The sequence below is a fragment of the Pan paniscus genome, chromosome 2 (genome assembly GCF_029289425.2).
Source record: "Pan paniscus chromosome 2, NHGRI_mPanPan1-v2.0_pri, whole genome shotgun sequence".
NCBI classification, from domain to species: Eukaryota; Metazoa; Chordata; class Mammalia; order Primates; family Hominidae; genus Pan; species Pan paniscus.
In genome coordinates this window covers 19882228-19903938 of record NC_085926.1, presented here as the reverse complement: position 1 = coordinate 19903938, position 21711 = coordinate 19882228, and the positions used below count along the sequence as shown (strand labels likewise).

General features: G+C 41.3%; 1 protein-coding gene across 3 annotated transcripts in view; it reads left to right on the top strand.

Moving 5' to 3' along the window:
- EFHB (EF-hand domain family member B) overlaps positions 1-21711 on the top strand; it is a 63004-nt gene continuing 41293 nt past the window's right edge. Inside the window, exons 1-5 of one of the 3 annotated variants that reach the window (XM_034955953.3) lie at positions 1-1113; positions 3789-4024; positions 16682-16744; positions 17272-17415; positions 18815-18995. In XM_034955953.3, coding sequence (XP_034811844.2) covers positions 879-1113; positions 3789-4024; positions 16682-16744; positions 17272-17415; positions 18815-18995 — 859 coding nt within the window. In that variant the 5' untranslated portion in view covers positions 1-878. Of the gene's footprint in view, positions 1114-2090; positions 4025-16681; positions 16745-17271; positions 17416-18814; positions 18996-21711 lie in introns of those variants that run through there. The other 2 variants (XM_034955951.3, XM_003826181.5) reach the window with 2 other exon arrangements.

Genomic DNA, 21711 nt, shown 5'->3' with positions numbered 1-21711 from the left:
AGTAAAACTATTTAAATTTGGCACCATAAAAAAAGAACTAAGGAGAAGAATATTTATATTAACCTTCTAGAAAGTTGTAGAAAATAGTTTTTTGTGTTTTTTTTGAGACAGTCTTATTCTGTTATCCAGGCTGGAGTGCAGTGGTGCGATCTCGGCTCACTGCAACCTCTGCCTCCCCGGTTCAAGTGATTCTCCTGCCTCAGCCTCCCGAGTAGCTGAGATTACAAGTGAGCATCACAATGCCCAGTTAATTTTTGTATTTTTAGTAGAGATGGAGTTTCGTCATGTTGGCCAGGCTGGTCTCGAACTCAAGTGATCCTCCTGCCTCAGCCTCCCTAGTATACCCTTCTCACTTTTTATTTATTTATTTATTTATTATTTTGAGATGGAGTTTCGCTCTTGTCACCCAGGCTGGAGTGCAATGGCGCAATCTTGGCTCACTGCAACGTCCACCTCCTGGGTTCAAGCGATTCTCCTGCCTCGGCCTCCCAAGTAGCTGGAATTACAAGTGCCGGCCACCATGTCCAGCTCATTTTTGTATTTTTAGTAGAAAGAGGGTTTCACCATGTTGGTCAGGCTGGTCTCGAACTCCTGACCTCAAATGATCCACCCGCCTAGGCCTCCCACAGTGCTGGGATTACAGGTATGAGCCACTGCGCCTGGCCTTATTTTTTATTTTTATTTTTTGAGACAGGATCTCACTCTATCACCCAGGCTAGAGTGTAGTGGCATGATCATATCTCACTACAGCCTTGAATTCCTGGGCTCAAGTGATCCTCCCACCTCAGCCTCCTGAGTAGCTAGGACTACAGGCATGTACCACTACACCTGGCTGATTTTTGAAATTTTTTGTAGGGACAGGTCTCACTGTGTTACCCATGCATGTCTTGAACTCCTGGACTTTTTTTTTTTTTTTCAGTCTGTCGCCCAGGCTGGCATGCAGTGGTGCAATGATGGCTCACTGCCGCATTGACCTCCTTGGCTCAAGTGATCCTCCCACTTCAGCCTCTCAGATAGCTGAGACTACAGACGTGAGCCACCACGCTGGGCTAATTGAATTCTTGGCGTTAAGCAATTCTTCTGCCTTGGCTTCCCGAAGTGTTGGGATTACAGGTGAGTGACTATGTCCAGACTCCTACACACTTTTAAAAAAACATTTTTGGATTTTAAGGGATTTTTGTAGAGTTCTGGAATCCTGTAAATTCTTTTCAAATTCTGTTTTGCTTTTTTTTTTTTTTTTTTGAGATGGAGTCTCACTCTGTCACCAGGCTGGAGTGCAGTGGTGTGATCTCGGCTTACTGCAACCTCCGCCTCCCAGGTTCAAGCGATTCTTCTACCTCAGCCTCCCAAGTAGCTGGGACTACAGGCGCCTGCCATCAGGCCCAGCTAATTTTTGTATTTTAAGTAGAAACGGGGTTTCACCATGTTGGCCAGGATGGTCTCGAACTCCTGACCTCGTGATCCACCCGCCTCTACCTCCCAAAGTGCCGGGATTACAGGCATGAGCCACTGCGCCCGGCCATTTTTTGTTTTTTATTTTTAAATGGAATCTCACTCTGTTGTTCAGGCTTGAGTGTCGTGGCACCATCAAGGCTCACTGCAACCTCTGCCTCCGGGTTTAAATGATTCTCTTGCCTCAGCCTCCTGAGTAGCTGGGATTACAGGCGCCAGACACCATGCCCAGCTAATTTTTATATTTTTAGTAGAGACAGGGTTTCGCGATGTTGGCCAGGCTGGTCTCAATCTCCTGACCTCAAGTGATCTGCCTGCCTCGGCCTCCCAAAGTGCTGGGATTAAAGGTGTGAGCCACTGTGCCCAGCCTAATTCAGTTCAAATTCCAAGCTAGGTGTTTCATATCCTATATGTGTAGAACTTGACAAATATTTACCAAATATACTTTCATTAAAATCTGAAAGGTGAAACCTCAATTTAAAAAAAAATCTCCTACTTAAAAACAATGAAGTTTTAGTTTGCCACATTATCTTTAAAATACAATATGCCTTATTGTGTAGCATATCTCAAACTTTAAAATATTTAGTTTAGGCCAGGCGCAGTGGCTCACGCCTGCAATCCAACACTTTGGAAGGCCGAGGCGGTGGATCACTTGAGGTCAGGTGTTTGAGACCAGCCTGGCCAACAAGGTGAAACCCCGTTTCTACTCAAGATACAAAAATTAGCCTAGCATGGTGGCGCATGCCTATAATCCCAGCTACCGGGAAGGCTGAGGCAGGAGAATCGCTTGGACCCAGTAGGCGGAGTTTGCAGTGAGCCCAGATTGTGCCACTGCACTCCAGCCTGGGCGACAAAGGGAGACTCCATCTCAAAAAAAAAAAATTACTTTAAATGTGATTTAAAGCCTAGTTGTTAAAGTGTAAGTGTTCTCAAGGACTTTAAGATGTCTTTATGCCACAGTTGTCAAACATAATATTTCTAGAATTTAAAGTCGTTTTTTAGCACTAAAATAACTACATGCAGGGCGGAGGTACTTGGACAAGGAAGGACCTAAAAAAAGTTTTCATCACCAGAAAGTTTATTTGTTCATCATCACCAACATTAAGAGGCCAGTGGCCAGGAAGAAGCCAATTGTTGAAACCATTCTAAAACGACTGCGTTGCTTGGGAAACCAGAGAAGTTGGTGAACATTTGATGCGCCGAAAGCCACATCACTCAAATTTTCTCGCCCTCCAAATCTAGCAAAGAAAAAGAGAGAGGAAGCAGGGATAGAGGGGAAGAGGGGGAGGGAGGGGAGAGAGGGAGAAAGGAGAGAGGAAAGGCAAGAGAGAGAGACACACAGAGAGAGAGGGAGAGAGAGAGGGAGAGGGCAAAGGAGAGGAGAGGGAGAGAGAGGAGAGAGAAGGGGGGCAGAGAGAGACAGAGGAGAGAGAAGAGGGGAGAGAGAGAGACAGAGGAGAGAGAAGAGGGGAGAGAGAGAGAGATTGAGAGAGAGAGAGAGAAGAATGAGAGATGGGCAGGGATCTGTCCAAGCAGGACTTGAGCGCCAAGCCCCGCCCCTGTTTCCCAGGTAACCGGATAAACAGACTCCATCTTTTCCTCTGTGAACTCGGCTAGGTGTTAAGAGGCAGGCAGGAAGCAATGGACAGGGAGTCCGAGTGAGGTTGTGCTCTTTCCTGAGAGAGGGGTTCCGCAAGGGATTGGAGGCGTCCTTGTAGCCAGGTACAGCTTTCCCCTTAGAGATGAGCGCTCTTGGAGAAATGAGAATGGGGAGAAATCGTCCATGAACATGGAGATTGGACATCCCCACGAAGGAAAGGATGATTTAGGAGACAAGAGGGTCATCATGGGAACAAAATTTCCCATGGAGTTGGGGATCAGAGTAGGATTAGGAAAAGAAGATTCCCGATGCGGGGAGAGCCCTGTGGTTAGTAATAAGTGTGAGGGAAGGATGGCATCACCAGAAACAAAATTTCCATTGAGCAAGGGACTTGAAATGGGATTAGAAAGACAGAATATTTCTAGGACTGTCATGCAGAGGGGTAGTTTAGGAGTCGACAGTGTCTCAGCCTCACAGGGAACAAAACCTTCTCTGTTGCCAGGAAGAATGGGGTTAGAAAATGAGAGTCTTCTTGCAGGATATACCCATGAACGGATAATACAGCCTCCTTTGGGCAGGGTGTGTGGAAGTTCACAGGCTGCAGGGAGCAGGAGAGCTCCTTTGGCTAGTGGCCCTGAAGGGGTAGAGGAATTAGTGGGAAAGCCTGCTTTCGTTATGGAACCAAGACAGGAAATGGAAAAAGAGTCTACCTGTGTTTTAATGAAACCCAACACAGAGATTAAGCTTCCTGTGGAGGTGGACATTGGACTAACCCAAGCCGAGGGGCCAGATGAGACTAAGAATACAGAGCCCCAAATGGGCTTGGTGATAGAACCTCCCCAATGCCAGTTTGCCCAACAACATGAACAGAGAAAGGAGGCTGGAAACATTGAATCAGGAGTGGAACCTCCAGATCGCATCAGACCCATATACTCTGGGAAGTTTTTTGATCGGACCCCTTGCTGGCCAAGTGTAAGTTTTTTTCCACTTTCCGTAGGAACTAAACTGTGTATAGCCATGTCTTTATTGAGATGATAAAGTGATAAAATTTGTTTTGGTTTGAAGAGACAAATCACAAAGATTTTATGAGATTCCTATATTTCTTGCCCCACTGGAATCTTTGCAGATGTTACTTAGATTTCTGATTCTCTGCCTCCCTTCCTAGATGTCAGCTTTGTTTTCTCTGCACGCCGGTGGTTTGTTCTGATTTCTCTTTTCTCCTTTAACCTTCATTTCATTTTCCTCAAGCCTCTCACATATTGAAATACATGAAGATACATGCTGTGCCCTAATATTCATACTATGAATGGAAAAGAAAAGTGTTTCTTTTTCCATTCATTGTTTAGTCTGTGAGTTATTTGTTCTTTCAGCAAAGACTTGTGGTAGCCATTGTGCCAGGTACAGGACAAACTAAATTGAAAAGTACATGATCCCTACCTCTAGGTTTAGGCTCACTCCAGTAATGGAGACAGATAACTAAAGGAATAGTATACAGTTATCTAAATGAATAAAAACACACATGATTCTTCCTTCATAGAAGTACACTCTGAATACAGAGCTCAGTGTAAAGATTGCACAATTCTGTTTAGAAGAGATGGGAAAAGCTTAATAGGGAAAGTAATATTTGAGCTAACATCGAAAGGTGTCAGTATTTGTCTGAAGAAAGAATGAGGTTAGAGCATTTTGGGCATAAAAAGGTATAGAGCACAACCAAAGCTTCCTATGTTCGAGAGGCATAAACAGTTGTATTCAGCCAGCAGGGTATTGAGAGATGAAGATGAAGAAGAAATATGTAGAAGACATCTAAAGGCCCAGAATATAGGGATAAAACATATGGATACAGCATCAATGGTGGATCTTAATAAGGGAAATAAAATTTGCCTTTTAGAAAGATAATTCTGATATCAGTAGTTATGATGGACTGGAAGGGGGAGATACTGAATGACAAGTAGGTAGTTAGAACAACATTCCAAAGTTCTGATGGACTGGAATTAATGTAGAGTTAGAAAGAATAGAAAGGAGACTGCACTTTTGAGAGGTTTTTAGATGACATTTTAAAAAATTGCCACTCAGTTGTGGATCTACGTGGTGAGTAAGGGAAGTTGGTGGATGACTCAGGAGTTTCTGTGTTGATAATGATCTCTTTGGGTTTGGTGGCAAATGAATGTCCAGTGTTGGCTATCTTCAATATGAGATGACAGGTAAAGAAGCCAGGGAAACACTTGGTAATATGAGACAATTGATGCCCCATGGGTGTGAATGGGAGAAGAAAGTCAAGGCAAGAATCTTGGGGAACATTGACATGAGGTGGTCAGTGAAAAAGATGTCAATAAGGTGAGTTCTTGAGGGCAAGGACTATATCTTGTTCATTGTTTACCTTCATGTCATACCACAATACCTGGCTTATGGTGGTCATTCAATAAATACATGTTTGAGAAATAGAAGGAAACCCGGATGATTAAATGGGAGAAAGACCAGTCGGAGAAGAAAAAAGTAAGTCTGAGACATTGGTATTGAGAAACATAAGAAAGTGTCCTTAAGTTATAATGTGAGTAAGAGATTCCACACACTGAAATTTGAAAATAAAACTCAGCTGAAGAGGTCACAGGGCTTCCACAGAATTTTGTCTGGGTTTGAAGACTTTTCCCCTTCAGACTCAGAATGTTCTTTTCTTCTTTGTCTCACACTGCTTTCTGGTTTCCTCTTTGGGTTTTCCCAGCCACTTTACTTGACCACACCGGTTCCCATTTCTGGATTGGTTCTGCAGTTTACAGCTTCTGATCTGATCTGATCTCACACACATGCAGACACCAGCTTCCAGTTTCCAGCACAGGCAATTCTAAAACCTCTGCTTCCTCCCACTTCTCATACCTTCCTTTGTAAATGTGATAGGACAAGAAAGAGAGTGTCAAGGAGAGAGTGACCAGCAGTGTTAAATCATCTCTGATAGGCCTTGTGCAGTGGCACTAGCTGTAATCCCAGCACTTTGGGAGGCTGAGGCAGGAGGGTTTTTTTGTTTTGTTTTGTTTTTTGAGACAGAGTCTCACTCCATCACCCAGGCTGGAGTGCAGGGTTGCAATCTCAGCTTGCTGCAAACTCGGCCTCCCAGGCTTAAGCGATTCTTGTGCCTCAGCCTCCCAGTAGCTGGAATTCTAGGAACATGCCACCACACCCGGCTAATTTTTTTTCCTTCTTTTTTTTTTTAAATTTAATTTTTGTATTTTTAATAGAGAAGGGGTTTCGCCATGTTGGCCAGGCTGGTCCCCTACTCCTGACCTCAAGTGTTCGGCCCACCTTGGCCTCCCAAAGCGCTGGGATTACAGGCATGAGCCACCACGCCCAGCAGGCAGCAGGATTTCTCGAGGCCAGGAGTTTGTCATCAGCCTGGGCAACATAGCAAGACTCTGCCTATACAAAAAAGAAAAATTAGCCAGGTGTGGTAGTATGTGCCTGTAGTCCTAGCTACTTGGGAGAGGTGCGAAGATCATTTGAGCCCGGGAGTTCAAGGTTCCAGTGAGCTATGATCACACCACTGCATTCCAGTCTGGGTGACAAAATGAGATCCTGTCTCTAAAAATAAAGTAAAAATAAGATTAATTAACTTTGGACATTAAGAAATTACCAACATTGTTAGAACGACATAATAGAAAAAGAATTCAGATTATAATATACTGAAGAGCGAATGGGTTATTAGAATCGGAGAAAGCTATCATGAAATTTTTTTCTCTTAAGAAGTATGACAGTGAAAAGAAAGAGTAAATATTCCACTTAGAAATCTTATTATTTAGTGAATCAGTGGAGGAGTTTGAGATAACACAAAGGAAGAGAATGGGTGGAACCAGATTCTAGAAGAGTGGAAGGGAATGGAATTAGGATTATAGGCAAGAGGAGGGATTCTAACTTTGTTAGAAACAAGGCTTCATTTAAAAATAATTTTAAGATGTTAAAATATTTATTTTGATTATAACACAAGAATAATAACATTATAGAAAATTTAGAAAACAGGGATGAAAATGCCTGGAATCTTATCACCTTAACACAATGCCTATTAGCACTTTACTGTTTCACGATTATTAATATTTATTGGTGGCTCACTATATTAATATGGCTATTCATAGACCTTTGCAGGTATTAATTCGTTTGCCCTTATTGCAACCTGTGAGGCATCTACTATTACTAAATCCTATTTTACAGGTAAGGAAATGGAAGCAAGTTTAGGTAATTCGGCTAAAGTCATATAGCTAAAAAGTGGTGGGATTTGAAATCTCAAATTCCTATTTGAGAGCCTGAGTTGTTAATTACTCTATACTTTTTATGACACTTTTATCCAAATGCACTTTTATGTAGTTGTTATTATCGAGTGCAAAATTTGTTTTGATTTTTCATTTGTTATTTATAAGATTTAACTATTACTACAAAGACTTCAAAAAGATCTTTTAATGATAAAAAATATTTAAGCCAATTCTTTTTTTTTTTTTTTTTGAGATGGAGTCTCACGCTCTCGCCCAGGCTGGAGTGCAGTGGCACCATCTCGGCTCGCTGCAATCTCCGCCTCCTGGGTTCAAGCAATTCTCCTGCCTCAGCCTCCTGAGTGGCTGGAATTACAGGTGCCTGCCCCCACACCCGGCTAATTTTTTGTATTTTTAGTAGAGATGGACAGGGTTTCATCATATTGGCCAGGCTGGTCTTGAACTCCTGACCTCATGATACACCCACCTCAGCCTCCCAAAGTGCAGGGATTACAGACGTGAGCCACCACACCTGGCCAAGCCAATTCTTTAGTTAACTCTTTCCCTCTATTGTTGGGTATTTATTTTTTATTCTTCCAGAATTTTCTATAAAATAGTTTGTCAGCCAGGCATGGTGGCTCATGCCTATAATCCCAGCATTTTGTGAGGCTGAAGTGGGAGGACTGCTTGAGCCCAGGAGTTTGAGATCAACCTAGGCAACATAGTGAGACCTTGTCTCTTAAAAAAAAAAAAAAAGTTAAAAAAAAAAGTCTTTTAATATGTATTGGAATATTTCCTTAAGGATAGAGTTTCAGCAGAAGCCAAAAGCATGTATCTTTTTCTAGTTTCTATTGCCAAATCTCTTCCTAAAAGATTGTAGCAATAAATTTTTAAAATCATAATAATTTGTTAGGCATTATTTTAATTTATGTTTCTTTAACTTATAATTAGATTGGAAATTGCTCCATATGTTTGTTTTTATTTTTTTTTTTGTCCTTGTGTGTGGTCACCTTGCTGAACTCTTATTAGACATAATTGCTTATCATTATTTCCTTTTTTAATGACTATTTTGCTTGTGTATGGATATTTTAGGTAGACAATCATATTGACACTTTTGTCCTTTTCTCTTTAGTATCTATACCTTTCATCTATCTCTATTTCCTACCTCACTGCATTGACTATGATAAGAAAAAAAATACAATATTAAAAACAATGTCTTTTGGCCGGGCATGGTGGCTTACCCCTGAAATCCCAGTGCTTTGGGAGGCCAAGGCAGACAGATCACCTGAGGTCAGGAGTTTGAGACCAGCCTGGCCAATATGGCAAAACTCCGTCTCTACTAAAAAATCAAAAATTAGCTGGGTGTGGTGGCAGGCACCTGTAATCCCAGCTACTTTGGAGGCTGAGGCAGGAGAATCACTTGAGCCTGGGTGGCGGAGGTTGCAGTGAGCCAAGATCGCACCACTGTCCTGGGCGACAGAGCGAGACTCCGCCTCAAACAAACAAACAAAACAACAACAAGGTCTCTTTTCTGATTTTGATGGGAATAATTCTAATGTTTCACTATTACATGTGATTTTGTGGGAGATTTCTGATATTTAAAGTTAAGAACACTTGTATCCATTTCCAGTTTGCTAAGAAAGTTTAAAAATCAGGACTAAACAATCTGTGAAAAGCTTTTCCCACATTTATTGAAATGTATATTTTTTCTGAATTAAAATAGTTCATTTTCTAAGGGTAAACCATCTTCATATTTTTGGCCTAAGCCCTCCTTGTGATATATTATGTTCATAATATATCCCTGGATTTGACTTGCCAGTGTTTCACTAGGATTTTTGTATTTGTGGTTCTCTGTAAATTTAGACAGTAGTTTTTCTTTTTGTGCTTGGTATTAGGGTAACGCTAGTATATAAAAAGAATTGAGAAGCTTCCCAGCTTTCCAACTGTCTTTATGCTTTCTTTATATGTTATGTATAGTATTAGCTACTATATTATTTACTATATATATAGTATATACTATATATATACTATAGTATTTGTTTATATATACTACAGTATTTATAGTATTATTTACTTCTTGTAAGCTTGGTTAAACTCAAACAGCTGAAAAAGGAAGAGAAGGCAATCCCTAACATCCTGACCAGGGGATGGGTTAGTAAAGTATTTGATGCCCCTGAGTCTCAGAGTAGGAAGGAAGTGCATTTGGGTGAGGTTGAAACCCAGTGTCAAGCATGGCTGTGAGGAGAGTTTAGATGAAAATCCCCATTGTGAATAACCTGCAAGATCAATGCTTGAGGATAATCACTTTGCATCAGGGTGCATTCAGGGAACTGGAAGAACTTACTTTAATGAGAGATCTTTCCAGTTTTGAGCGAGGAAGAGCAGATACACCTTATTTCAGGAATACTCATCCTATGGTTTGAAGTTGCTGCCCAAAGTTGGTGTTTAGTTGCGGGTGAAGGTTTGCTCTGTTGGATTTATGAGACCCATCAGGCAAGTTCTTCTAGTAAAACAGTCATGGATGTGGAACCAGTGGAGGAAGGAAAAGTTTCCAAGAAATACTGGCCTAAGGAGAGATTTCTGGTGTGTCCTTAAACAATCAAAAAGATTCTTGTGAAAGGAGGTCCTCTGTGTGGAGGCCTGGTAGCGCTTGAAAGGGCACTTGACTTTTGAAAAACACTGTCAGAGATCAAAATCTCTACAATGGTTATTTTCTAAGCTATCCCGAGACTGTCCCTTGATTTCCATCAATGCACTGACTATGGCAGAAACCTGGAGTTATTAAGACAAAACATCTGAAGCATACAAAGTGCATTGGTAAATGATATTGAGCCCTGGAATAGAAAGACGAAGAAGGAAGGAAAGCTTCAAGGGAAAGTTTACAAAAATTATAGTGTCCATGATAACATAGGGCTATGGGAGGTTGAGGCTGCAATGAACTGTGATGGTATCACTTCACTCCAGCCTGGTTGACAGAGTGAGATCCTATTTAAAAAACAAAAGCAAGTCCGGGCGGGGTGGCTCATGCCTGTAATCCCAGCACTTTGGGAGGCTGAGGCGGGTGGATCACCTGAGGTTGGGAGTTCGAGACCAGCCTGACCAACATAAAGAAACCCCGTCTCTACTAAAAATACAAAATTAGCCGGGTGTGGTGACAGGCACCTGTAATCCCAGCTACTCAGGAGGCTGAGGTGGGTGAATCACTTGAGCCCGGGAGGCGGAGGTTGCTGTGAGCTGAGATCATGCCATTGCACTCCAGCCTGGGCAAAAGAGTGAAACTCTGTCTCAAAAATAAAAATAAAAAATAAAAAAGCAGGCTGGGCATGGTGGCTCAAGCCTGTAATCCCAGCACTTTGGGAGGCTGAGGCGGGTGGATCACGAAGGCAGGAGATCGAGACCATCCTGGCTAACACAGTGAAGCCCCGTCTCTACTAAAAATACAAAAAATTAGCCAGGTGTGGTGGCAGGCGCCTGTAGTCCTAGCTACTCGGGAGGCTGAGGCAGGAGAATGGCGTGAACCTGGGAGGTGGAGCTTGCAGTGAGCCGAGATTGCGCAACTGCACTCCAGCCTCGGCGACAGAGCGAGACTCCGTCTCAAAATAAATAAATAAATTTAAAAAACCCCCAAAACAAAAAAAAAACCAAAAAAGCCAAAAAACCCATACACAAATAAACGCTGGGGCCACATAGTTGAAAAATTACATAGTACCTGCATTCAAGGAGCTTAGAGACTGGAGACCAATAGACAAATGACTTTATGATATGACAAATGTCATGCAAAGGGGTGCCTTGCTTTTTCTTGTTCTATACTAGTAGAACCTGACAGCTATTTTGGGAATAGGTGGAGGGAAAGGTGCCACCTGTTAATAAATCTTGTGGGACCTTCCTAGTTATGCAGGCCCTGGTATTGGAGAAAATACCAGGTAAAAAGATTTATTTTGTATGAATTTGCAAAGCTAATCTCTGCAGAATTCTGGGAATTGGATGTTTTTATTTGCATAATGGATTCAGTGTCTTCTGGGCAGAAAGGGAATGGGTACCATCACTCCTCATTCTCTCTGAGATGTTTAGAATTGGGGATCTCTCTGAGTAAAACAGAGGGATCTTGACCAAGGGCAAGTGGGAGAGCTGTAACCATTAAGCTAACCCACATTGAGTTTGAAGAGTGGAAGGTGGTGTGATGATTATGGGTCTGTGGGTCTTGAGCAGCTAAAAATGGTCTTATATCAACCTTCCTGAGTTGACTTGAATCTTGGGACTCACTTGTATGATAAATGAAAGAGGTACTTGGCCATTAAAGGCTGTATCACTGGGGGTTGAGTGAGGAGGTGGCCAAGCAAGGTGTCTCCGGTGTTGTTAGGGACTGAGCAAAGAGGCAGCTGAGCAAGGAGATGGTTGGTGCAGTTTGGAGTTGGGTTACAGACAGAAAGCCTAAGCAGATAAGTAAATATATTTAGGACAATAATGCCAGGGTTATTTAGGACAATAACCCTTTTCTCACTGACAGAGAAAAGTGTTATAAATATGGAAAGGGGAATAGAATGAATCCTGTTGTGTTGGATTGTGATTAGAGGTATTCATATACATTTATGATATATCTATATATCTATGACCATGGATTCTAACTACACACATTTAACTAGACAGAATATTATAGGATCAATATACATGCAAGTGTGCGGGGGTGTTTGTCTATTCATACATTTCCTAACTCTATTTTTTTTTTTTTTTTTTGAGAAGGAGTCTAGCTCTGTCGCCCAGGCTGGAGTGCAGTGGCCGGATCTCGGCTCACTGCAAGCTCTGTCTCCCTGGTTCACGCCATTCTCCTGCCTCAGTCTCCCGGGTAGCTGGGATTACAGGTGCCGGCCAGCACGCCCGGCTAATTTTTTGTATTTTTAGTAGAGATGAGGTTTCACCATGTAAGCCAGGATGGTCTTGATCTCCTGACCTCGTGATCGGCCTGCCTCGGCTTCCCAAAGTGCTGGGATTACAGGTGTGAGCCACTGCGCCCGGCCATCCTAACTCTATTTAAGAGAGCTTAGAAGCGGTATTTCTCTAGTAGCAAAGAGCACACCAAAATCCAGATCTTTATTTCTTTTTTTTTATTATTATACTTTAAGTTTTAGGGTATATGTTCACAATGTGCAGGTTAGCTACATATGTATACATGTGCCATGTACTATTCTCTTTGAAAAGAAATTAAGCTCCTTGGAGAAATGGCTGACTCTAGGACTTGCACAGGCAAGTACAATATGAACATGGAACATCCTTGTGAGCAAAAAAATGAGAAGAATCCTAAAGAATCATGCAGATATAAAACAAACTTGAAGAAACAAGGTTGATGAGTCTTCCCCTAGACCTAACTGGTGTACATTGAGTATTGAATAAAATTACCATTGAATAAAATAGAAATCCACAAGTACATAGGGATGTAAATACATAAATGTGTGAATAAATAGTGAGAAAAGGCCTGGCGCAGTGGCTCATGCCTGTAATCCCAGCACTTTGGGAGGCTGAGGAGGGAGGATCACGAGGTCAGGAGTTTGAGACCAGCCTGGCCAACATAGGGAAACCCCGTCTCTACTGAAAATACAAAAATTAGCCGGGCGTGGTGGCATGTGCCTGTATTCCCAGCTACTCGGGAGGCTGAGGCTGGAGAATCACTTGAACCTGGGAGGCGGAGGTTATAGTGAGTCAAGATCACACAACTGCACTCCAGCCTGGGCAACAGAGGACGACTCTGTCTCAAAAAAAAAAAAAAAAAAAGAGAGAGAAAAGAAAACTTCCTTGCAGTATAATGCAATTAATAAATATAGAAAGAATGCTAAAATTAGAAAGTCCTCATTTGGCAACCATCATAGGAATAATGATTTAGGAAAGAATCATCACTAGTTATTAATTTTTTTTTTAAAGAGATAAGGGTCTCACTTTGTTGCCCAGGCTGGTCTTGAACCCTGGGCTCCAGCAGTCCTCCTGCCTCCGCCTCCCAAAGTGCTGGGATGATAGGCATGGGCCACCATGCCCAGCTCATCAGTACATATTAAAACAATAGGTGAAAAGTAGAAATTTTATTTAGATTATCATATTTAAATTCTAAAGAGTTATTTCTTCTCAGGTTGTCTTTTAAAATTTCTAATATAGTTTTATAAATGCAATAAATGCAACATCTTATATCTCTCAGGTAATCTCTTTTGTTTATTTACATTTTCCTATTCCCTCTATGTTTGTGTATGTTTTTTATTAGCTTGTTTTGCCCCTCCCTTTCAAATTGGAGTCTAATAATTCATATTAAAACATTAGGCAGGCTAGGCCTGGTGGCTCACGCCTGTAATCCCACCCCTTTGGGAGGCCAAGGCGGGCAGATCACTTGAGCTCAGAAGTTCAAGACCAGCCTGTGCAACATGTCAAAAACTCGTCTCTACAAAAAAAATACAAAAATTAGCTAGGCATGGTGGCCCACACTTGTAGTCCCAGTCACTAGGGAGGCTGAGGTGGGAGGATGGTAGAGGTTGCAGTGAGCTGAGGTTGAAAGGCAGAGGTTGCAGTGAGCTGAGATCTGCACCACTGCACTCTGACCTAGAAGACCGAATCAGACCCTGTCTCAAAAACAAAACAAAACAAATGAAACATTAGGTACTACAAAGAAAATTAGTAGCTGTGTGTGTGTTGCATGGCTTGTTTACCTTGGGGCTTTTTTTTTTTTTTCCTTTTGAGACAGAGTTTCACTCTTGTTGCCCAGGCTGGAGTGCAGTGGCGCAATCTCGGCTCACTGCAACCTCCGCCTCCTGGGTTCCAGTGATTCTCCTGCCTGGGCCTCCCAAGTAGCTGGGACTACAGGCATGCGCCACCATGCCTGGCTAATTTTTATGTTTTTTTGTAGCAACGGGGTTTCATCATGTTGGTCAGACTGGTCTTAAACTCCTGACCTTGTGATCCGCCTGCCTTTGCCTCCCAAAGTGCTGGGGTTACAGGTGTGAGCCACCGCATCTGGCTGGGGCATTGTTATAGGGTGATGAAGAGATGAGGCAGCCTTTATTTTGGGAGAGTCCCGAATATTAATTTTTTTCTTCTAGGTTATTCAGATTTTCCAGAGAATAGTAATGTAATAATAGTTGAAACTTATATAGCACATAGCATGTGTGGACACTGTTCTAAGCGTTTTATATGTATTAACTCATTTAATTCTCACAATGATCTCTATGAGGTTGGTACTGTTATCACCATCTCCATTGTGAGCAAATTGAGGCTGAGTAACAGGGTGACACAGCTTATTTATTGGCAGATATTTGAACCCAAGCAAGCTGGCTTCCAAATCTCTATTTATATTCATGATGCGCTGCTGCCTTTCCTGTACACTGCCCACTGGCTAGAGGGCTGGCTTAACTCCTGGCTGCTGGCTTTCCAGGGCCCAGTGGGAGAGGAAGCTAGAGGAAATGCATTACAGAAAGTATACTTTTACTTATTAATGCCCCGCTACCTTACCTTGGGTTTGATGTTTCCGGCTGCAAAACCCCTTTGCAAAAACAAATCCACAGTTTGGCAAGAGGGATTGAGAGTTTGTGTGAAGACAAGGATAACATAGGATGAAGAAGAACTGGGGATACAATTGCCCTGAATACACACTTTCAACCAATCTTTCTATTTTCATATCCAAGCTTTACCACACCTTCTTCCAAGTGTTGAACTCTTCCTGTATCTGTTGATTCTTAACTGCCTTCAGCTCAGAATAATCCATATGCAAAAGTGGCATATTTTTGGACAGCATATTCTCATTCCCTTCATAATTTTATTTTTCTTTTTTTGAGATGGAGTTTTGCTCTTGTTGCCCAGGCTGGAGTGCAATGGCATGGCCTCGGCTCACTGCAACCTCTGCCTCCTGGGTTCAAGCAATTCTCCTGCCTCAGCTTCCCGAGTAGCTGGGATTACAGGCACGCACCACCATGCCTGCCTAATTTTTGTATTTTTAGAAGGGACAGGGTTTCACCATGTTGGCCAGGCTGGTCTTGAACTCCTGACCTCAAATGGTCCACCTACCTTGACCTCCCAAAGTGCTGAGATTACAGGTGTGAGCCACTTTGCCTGGCAGCCTTCATATTTTAAAAAATGACTTGAGTTCCTATCCTAAGTATAGAGAGAGACAATATTCCCTGGTATTAGTGAGATTTCTTATAACTTCCAACTGAATTAAAATAAATCTCACTATATCTCTTCTCCATCTTCTCAGTCTTGCTTTTGCCCAGGTTAGAACACAGAACATAGCTCCTTTCTTTTTTTTACACAAAGTTCTTCTAACACAATGTAATTGTGTGGGTAGAATTTACTGAAGATACAGCATTAAGACTGGGCTGCTTCTTACTGTCTTATTTCCCATCTTGGCCCCCCCAGCCTCTCACCCTGTTGCTAGACCTTGGACTCCACACACTTTCTCAATTTATTTGTCATCTCCTTGATTTTTCCTTCTTAGTGTATCTAATCAGAAGTTGTTTTGCCCCTCCCTTTCAAACTGGAATCTAATAATTCATATTAAAACATTAGACACTACAAAGATCATATTTTCTCCCTTTTTTTTTTAACAAAGCAATTCAGTTTTCTGCCTGGCTATGTCTGTGGGCTTCCTCTTTTATACCTAGAGATGTCAGCAAGACAGTCTCTTAAACCCTAAAGACTCTCTCACTAAAAGAAATTCCACACTCAACACTTAACATAATAATAAACTTTCACCTACCCGTATGTATTCATTCATATGTTCACCCACATCTACTCATTCATCCATCCACTCCACTCCATTCTCAATTTCTCTGCTTTTGTCTGTTTGTTCTCTTTCTTTCTCTGTTGCTCTCTACTCTTTCCAGAGACCCAGAACACTATGGGAAGTTAGTTTCTTTCTCTCAGTTTTAAATTTTATTTATTTATTTATTTTCAGAGGCAAAGTCTTGCTCCATTGCCCAGGATGGAGTACAGTGATGTGATCACAGCTCACTGTAGCCTCGAACTCCTGGCTGTGAGAAACCCTCCCTTCTTGGCCTCCCAAAGATCATACTTCTATTTCACTGTTATATAGAACAATGAATAATTAACCTATGATCTATGAGAAGATTGTTCTGAAGGTTGAATTCCTCAACATGTCACAGAATTCCTGTAACTGGATGAATCACTAACAATGTTAGTGCTGTAAAAATATATGCTTACAATTTTATAAATGTTTATAATATATACATAGCATTTAATGTTTGTTACATATGAAGATTGCTTTACATTTACTATTTGTTCTTCCTTTTTTATGTTAGTCAAAAGTAACTTTGTAGCCTCAGAGGCATAGGACAAGTTTGAAATAAATTTCATTCTTCAAAATGCTCCTCTTCCACCCTGACAATGATCAACCCATTTTTTTCCCCGAAAGGCAGGAAAAGTTATTCCAGTTGGTTACAGAGTTGCAACCTGCTTGACTGAAAAACTTCCCAGGGTGAGCACTTTCAATATACCTTTATATTTCTATTTTTACCTTCTATGTGAAAATTAAGGAATAGGCAACTCAACGTTCCTTATGAAAGTGGTATAAACTTAATGTGGTCAAATTGGATTCTTTGCTGTATTTTGAGGCCTTCTATTGATTTTGTCCAAGAAAGTGAAAATCCCAGGCTTACAATTTCTAGCTGTACAGGGATTCAATTACAGGGGATTCAATTTATTTCAGTGGGAATAACGGTTTGCTTTGTAACCTGGATACTTCCTGGTTGTTTTCTAAATACAACATTTAAAATATGTTGTTTAGGACACATGTTCTCAGGATCTGTGTCATGGAAAAAAATGTTGTTTACTTTCATTAATAAATAAATACATTTTAGGGGGATGTTCGTTATTTGGGGCTGTAGTTCCAAATGCATTTACTACATACATCACTTAAGGTTGTTGGTTGATTGGTATAGATCAGTCCTGTTAATATTTTTAGAAACTGTACTTAATACTATTTTCTTGCCTCACTCTTTGTAGCTAATTACTCCACCTGAGGCAAAAAAGTATTTCAACTTCAGATATCCACCTGCTGGAGTAGAAAGAGTATTTTACGGAAGAGCAAATGATCCCCAGATTGCACCTTATTTGACACATGGAATTAGATCTAAAATTTCAATACCGGTAAGTTATTTTCTTTTTTTCCTTGTACATTATTAATTTACCAAGGTGAAAATGCACAAATCAGGTATTAGTGAAATTCATCAGTTCCAATCTCCTTCCCACCCATATTTTTACTAGCCTTTTCTCAATCTGTCTTCCAAAAGCATTTATCTTGAGCAGTAAAAAAAAAAAGCCAAGCAGCAGCAGCCAAGACAGTGTGAAGAAATTAATAGTTTAAGCCACAAACTATCTATTGTCCTCTCAAATGATAAAAGCCTAGTTGCATTCCATTTTCTCACAATAAAGAGAAATGCTGTCAGGCTGTGTTAGACAATAAAGAAGACTGTTTTGGCAGGGCATGGTGGCTCATGCCTGTAATCCCAGCACTTTGGGAGGCCGAGGCAGGAGGATCCGCTAAGATCAGGAGTTTGAGACCAGCCTGGCCAACATGGCGAAATCCTGTCTCTACTAAAAGTAAAAAAAAAAAAAAAAGCAGCTGGGGCATGGTAGCAGGCGCCTGTAATCCCAGCTACTCGGGAGGCTGAGGCAGGAGAATCGCTTGAACCCGGGAGGTGAAGATTGCAGTGAGCTGAGATCATGCCACTGCAATCCAGCCTGGGCGACAGACCGAAACTCCATCGCAAAAAAAAAAAAAAAAAAAAGATTGTCTTGGTGACTTGCCTAGAGGCACTATAGAATACTTATATGGACATTGAGTAGAGGTGGAATCAAAATGTTGGTTATCTGCTATTGATTGAATGGACAGTCTAGATTCAGAAGACCTGATCTCTATATCTGAAGAGAACTTTTGGAAGTCAAGTGGTTCTTGTGCTTTTCATTTTCACTTTTCTTTTTTTGAGACTGAGTCTCACTCTGTCGCCCAGGCTGGAGTGCAGTGGTGTGATCTTGGCTCACTATAACCTCCACTTCCCAGGCTCAAGCCATTCTCCTGCCTCAGACTCCTGAGTAGCTGGGACTACAGGCGTGTGCCAGCACACCCGGCTGATTTTTTTTTTTTTTAGTAGTTATGGGATTTCACCATGTTGGCCAGGCTGGTCTCAAACTCCAGACCTCAGGTGATCTGCCTGCCTCAGCCTCCCAAAGTGCTGTGATTACAGGCGTGAGCCACTACACCTGGCACCACTTTTCTTAAATATTTGAGTCAAGTAACCTGGAAGCTATAATCGTAAACCTTTTAGTATCCCTGAAACCTTTTAACTCATTAGAAAGTTCTTGTAGGCGTGTTTAAACTTCACAGCCAATTCTGACAGTTCATTTGAAGGTGAGCAAAGCCAATAATGATAATGAAATGTTTTCCCACAATCGTACAGTCTCCTCTCCCCAGCTATTGATTAGGGTTTCTATTTTCAGATTTATACTTTTTTTGTTGATATATTTGTGCATTGTATGATTTATTTAGGCAAACACATTGATAAACCCACAGCCTATTACCACATTTCAACAGAAAATTAAAGATAAAAAAGAATCTATATATCTTAGCAATCGACGAGCACCATTAGGAAAATCTCACGATCAAGCACCAGGATTACCAAAAGGCATGGACACAATCAATACGACATTTGGGAGCACAGTCATCAGAGGTAGTACAAAAAAAATAAGGGGTGGGAAGGGGCTGGTAAAATAAGTCTCTTTGGAAAATTTGATTAAATATCTTATTTGTATGATGTTTGGTGATGGTGCAAACGATGACTCAAGAAGGAAAGATGGGATTGTTGCAAGAAAGTTACTCTCAGAACCAAAATCCTTGACGTGTATGTATGCAGAGGCAGGAAAAATTCAGGTATTGGAGTCCAGATATAGTGAGCATAGTAGGCATGGTGTAAAGACAGGAAAGAACTCAACAAAAATTGGCTCTGGGGCTAGCTAGAGAACTACAATCCCTTTGCCTTGGACATCCATTTGTGTGTTTTATTTCCATCAGTGCTTCACATGTGTTCATGACTCTGAACTCTTTATGCAACAGAGTTCATGGCACAGATAAGTATGGTAAATGCTGTATACCGCACTCCATTCATGCAGATCCGTGAGGTCTACCTGCATACTAACCAAATACAGAGCAGAGTGCATAGTTGACTTCCACTCTGATTTTGAGAGGGAGTAGAGTACCGTCATTCAACAAATAACTCGTTAGAGTTGATCACAGGCCATTCTTCCTTCTGAAGACCCAGGTTCCTGCCATGTTGTTGGGTGCCTTTCTTTACACCTTTCTCAGATTTCTCTCGTCTACTCTTTTTCAGGTTATCCTCTCCCTCTAGGAGTCTTACCATAGGAGATCTCAAATTCCATCTTTCTTTATTTTGTGGAGAAATTCTCTGTTTGTCTTTCCATACCCATTGAGGCTCTCTTCCAGGAACCTTAGCTTTGTTCACCGAAAGGCTCATTAGATTATTTTCCTTAAGGTAGTGACATCTACTCTGAAGATAGATTATACTTTGGAATGTAAAATCTGGAGTTGTACCTTATTGCTTCAGATCTGAAGTTTTAAAAAATATGACACATGAAAAATGTATTTTAGAGTAGATTAAATATCCTTTCCTTTTTATGTTTCTATATACATGAAACATATATATTTATATTTATAAACTATATATATTTATATTTATATAGAGGCTGGGGTCTCACCATGTTTCCAGGCTGGCCTCAAGCTCCTGGACTCAAATGATTCTCCCACCTTGGCCTCCCAGACTGCTGGGATTACAGGTGTGAGTGACTATTCCCCGCCTCTTCTTTTTGATAGGTTTAAGAAATCCGATGTATATGAACTGTTAGACATGGCATTATTTTAGGATTAGTTTATTTAATGTGGAAAGTATTCTCTAAGTGTTCCTCATTTAAATATATAAAAGAAACAATGTTTCAAAACATGTATATATGTGTATTATTAAGTGTAATGTTCATATATCAAAAAGAAGTTCTGCTTTACAGGATTATTTTGATTGGAATCATCTTCTGGTATTCTTAACTATTCATTTATATAACTCAATTCTTAGCAGAAAGGCCAAAAGAAAGGAAATTTCTTAATCTATGTTGTTAGGTCGAAAGGGAAGAGTGAAATTGTAAATGGAGTTACATTTACAAATTATTATCTAAAACAGTAAAAACAAAATTATTCACTGTACACAAAACTGGGTACCACTAGTCATGGGAATGCAGCTATTAAACAAACATCTTTTCCAGATTTAGGACCAGTAGAAGAATTTCTCCCTGATTCCAGTGATTTCCCTGGTACCTCTGGCTACATTGAGGATACAGATTCATTTTTTAAATTAATTAATTAATTAATTAATTTTTTTTTTTGAGACGGAGTCTCACTCTGTTGCCCAGGCTGGAGTGTGGTGTCGTGATCTCGGCTCCCTGCAACCTCTGCCTCCCAGGTTCAAGCGATTCTCCTGCCTCAGCCCCCCAAGTAGCTGGGATTACAGGCGTGTGCCACCACGCCTGTCTAATTTTTGTATTTTTAGTAGAGACAGGGTTTCACCATGTTGCTCAGGCTGGTCTTGAACTCCCGACCCCAGATAATCCACCCACCTCAGCCTCCCAAAGTGCTGGGATTACAGGCCTGAGCCACTGAGCCCAGCCTGGGAATACAGATTCAGATCAAAACAGACACAGGGTGTATGCTTCCATCTAAAACTGCCAAAATTTACACCATTGCTACCCCACAGGGCATTAGGGGTTCTAATTTGTGGTTCAGATTTGTTTAGATCATCTTGAGAAGTCTGCAGCAAACTAAAATAAAAATTGTACAGAGATTCTCAGGATCAGGAATTTAGCTGTGCTTGGAGTATGGCTTACCACAACTAAACAGTTAACTGATAATATAGTTTTTTTTTGAGATGAAAGTTTCGCTCTGTCGCCCAGGCTGGAGTACAGTGGTGCCATCTCGGCTCACTGCAACCTCCACCTCCCGGATTCAAGTAGTTCTTCTGCCTCAGCCTCCTGAGTAAAGTAGCTGGGACCACAGGCACGTGCTACCACACCTGGCTAATTTTTGTATTTTTAGTAGAGATGGCGTTTCACCATGTTGTCCAGGCTGGATTTTTTTTTTTTTTAGTAGAAATGGGGTTTCACCATGTTGGCCAGGCTGATCTCGAACTCCTGACTTCAGGTGATCCACCCTCCTTGGCCTCCCAAAGTGCTGAGATTACACACGTGAGCCACTGCTCCCAGCCAGTGATAATAGAGTTCTAATATGCTCTGACTTCTAGGGGATGAGCCAGGTCAAGTGGGCTTCCCTTTCTTGATAAATCATTTATGTTGGCTTTGTGATCTCTCGGGATGTCTATGTAGCCTTGC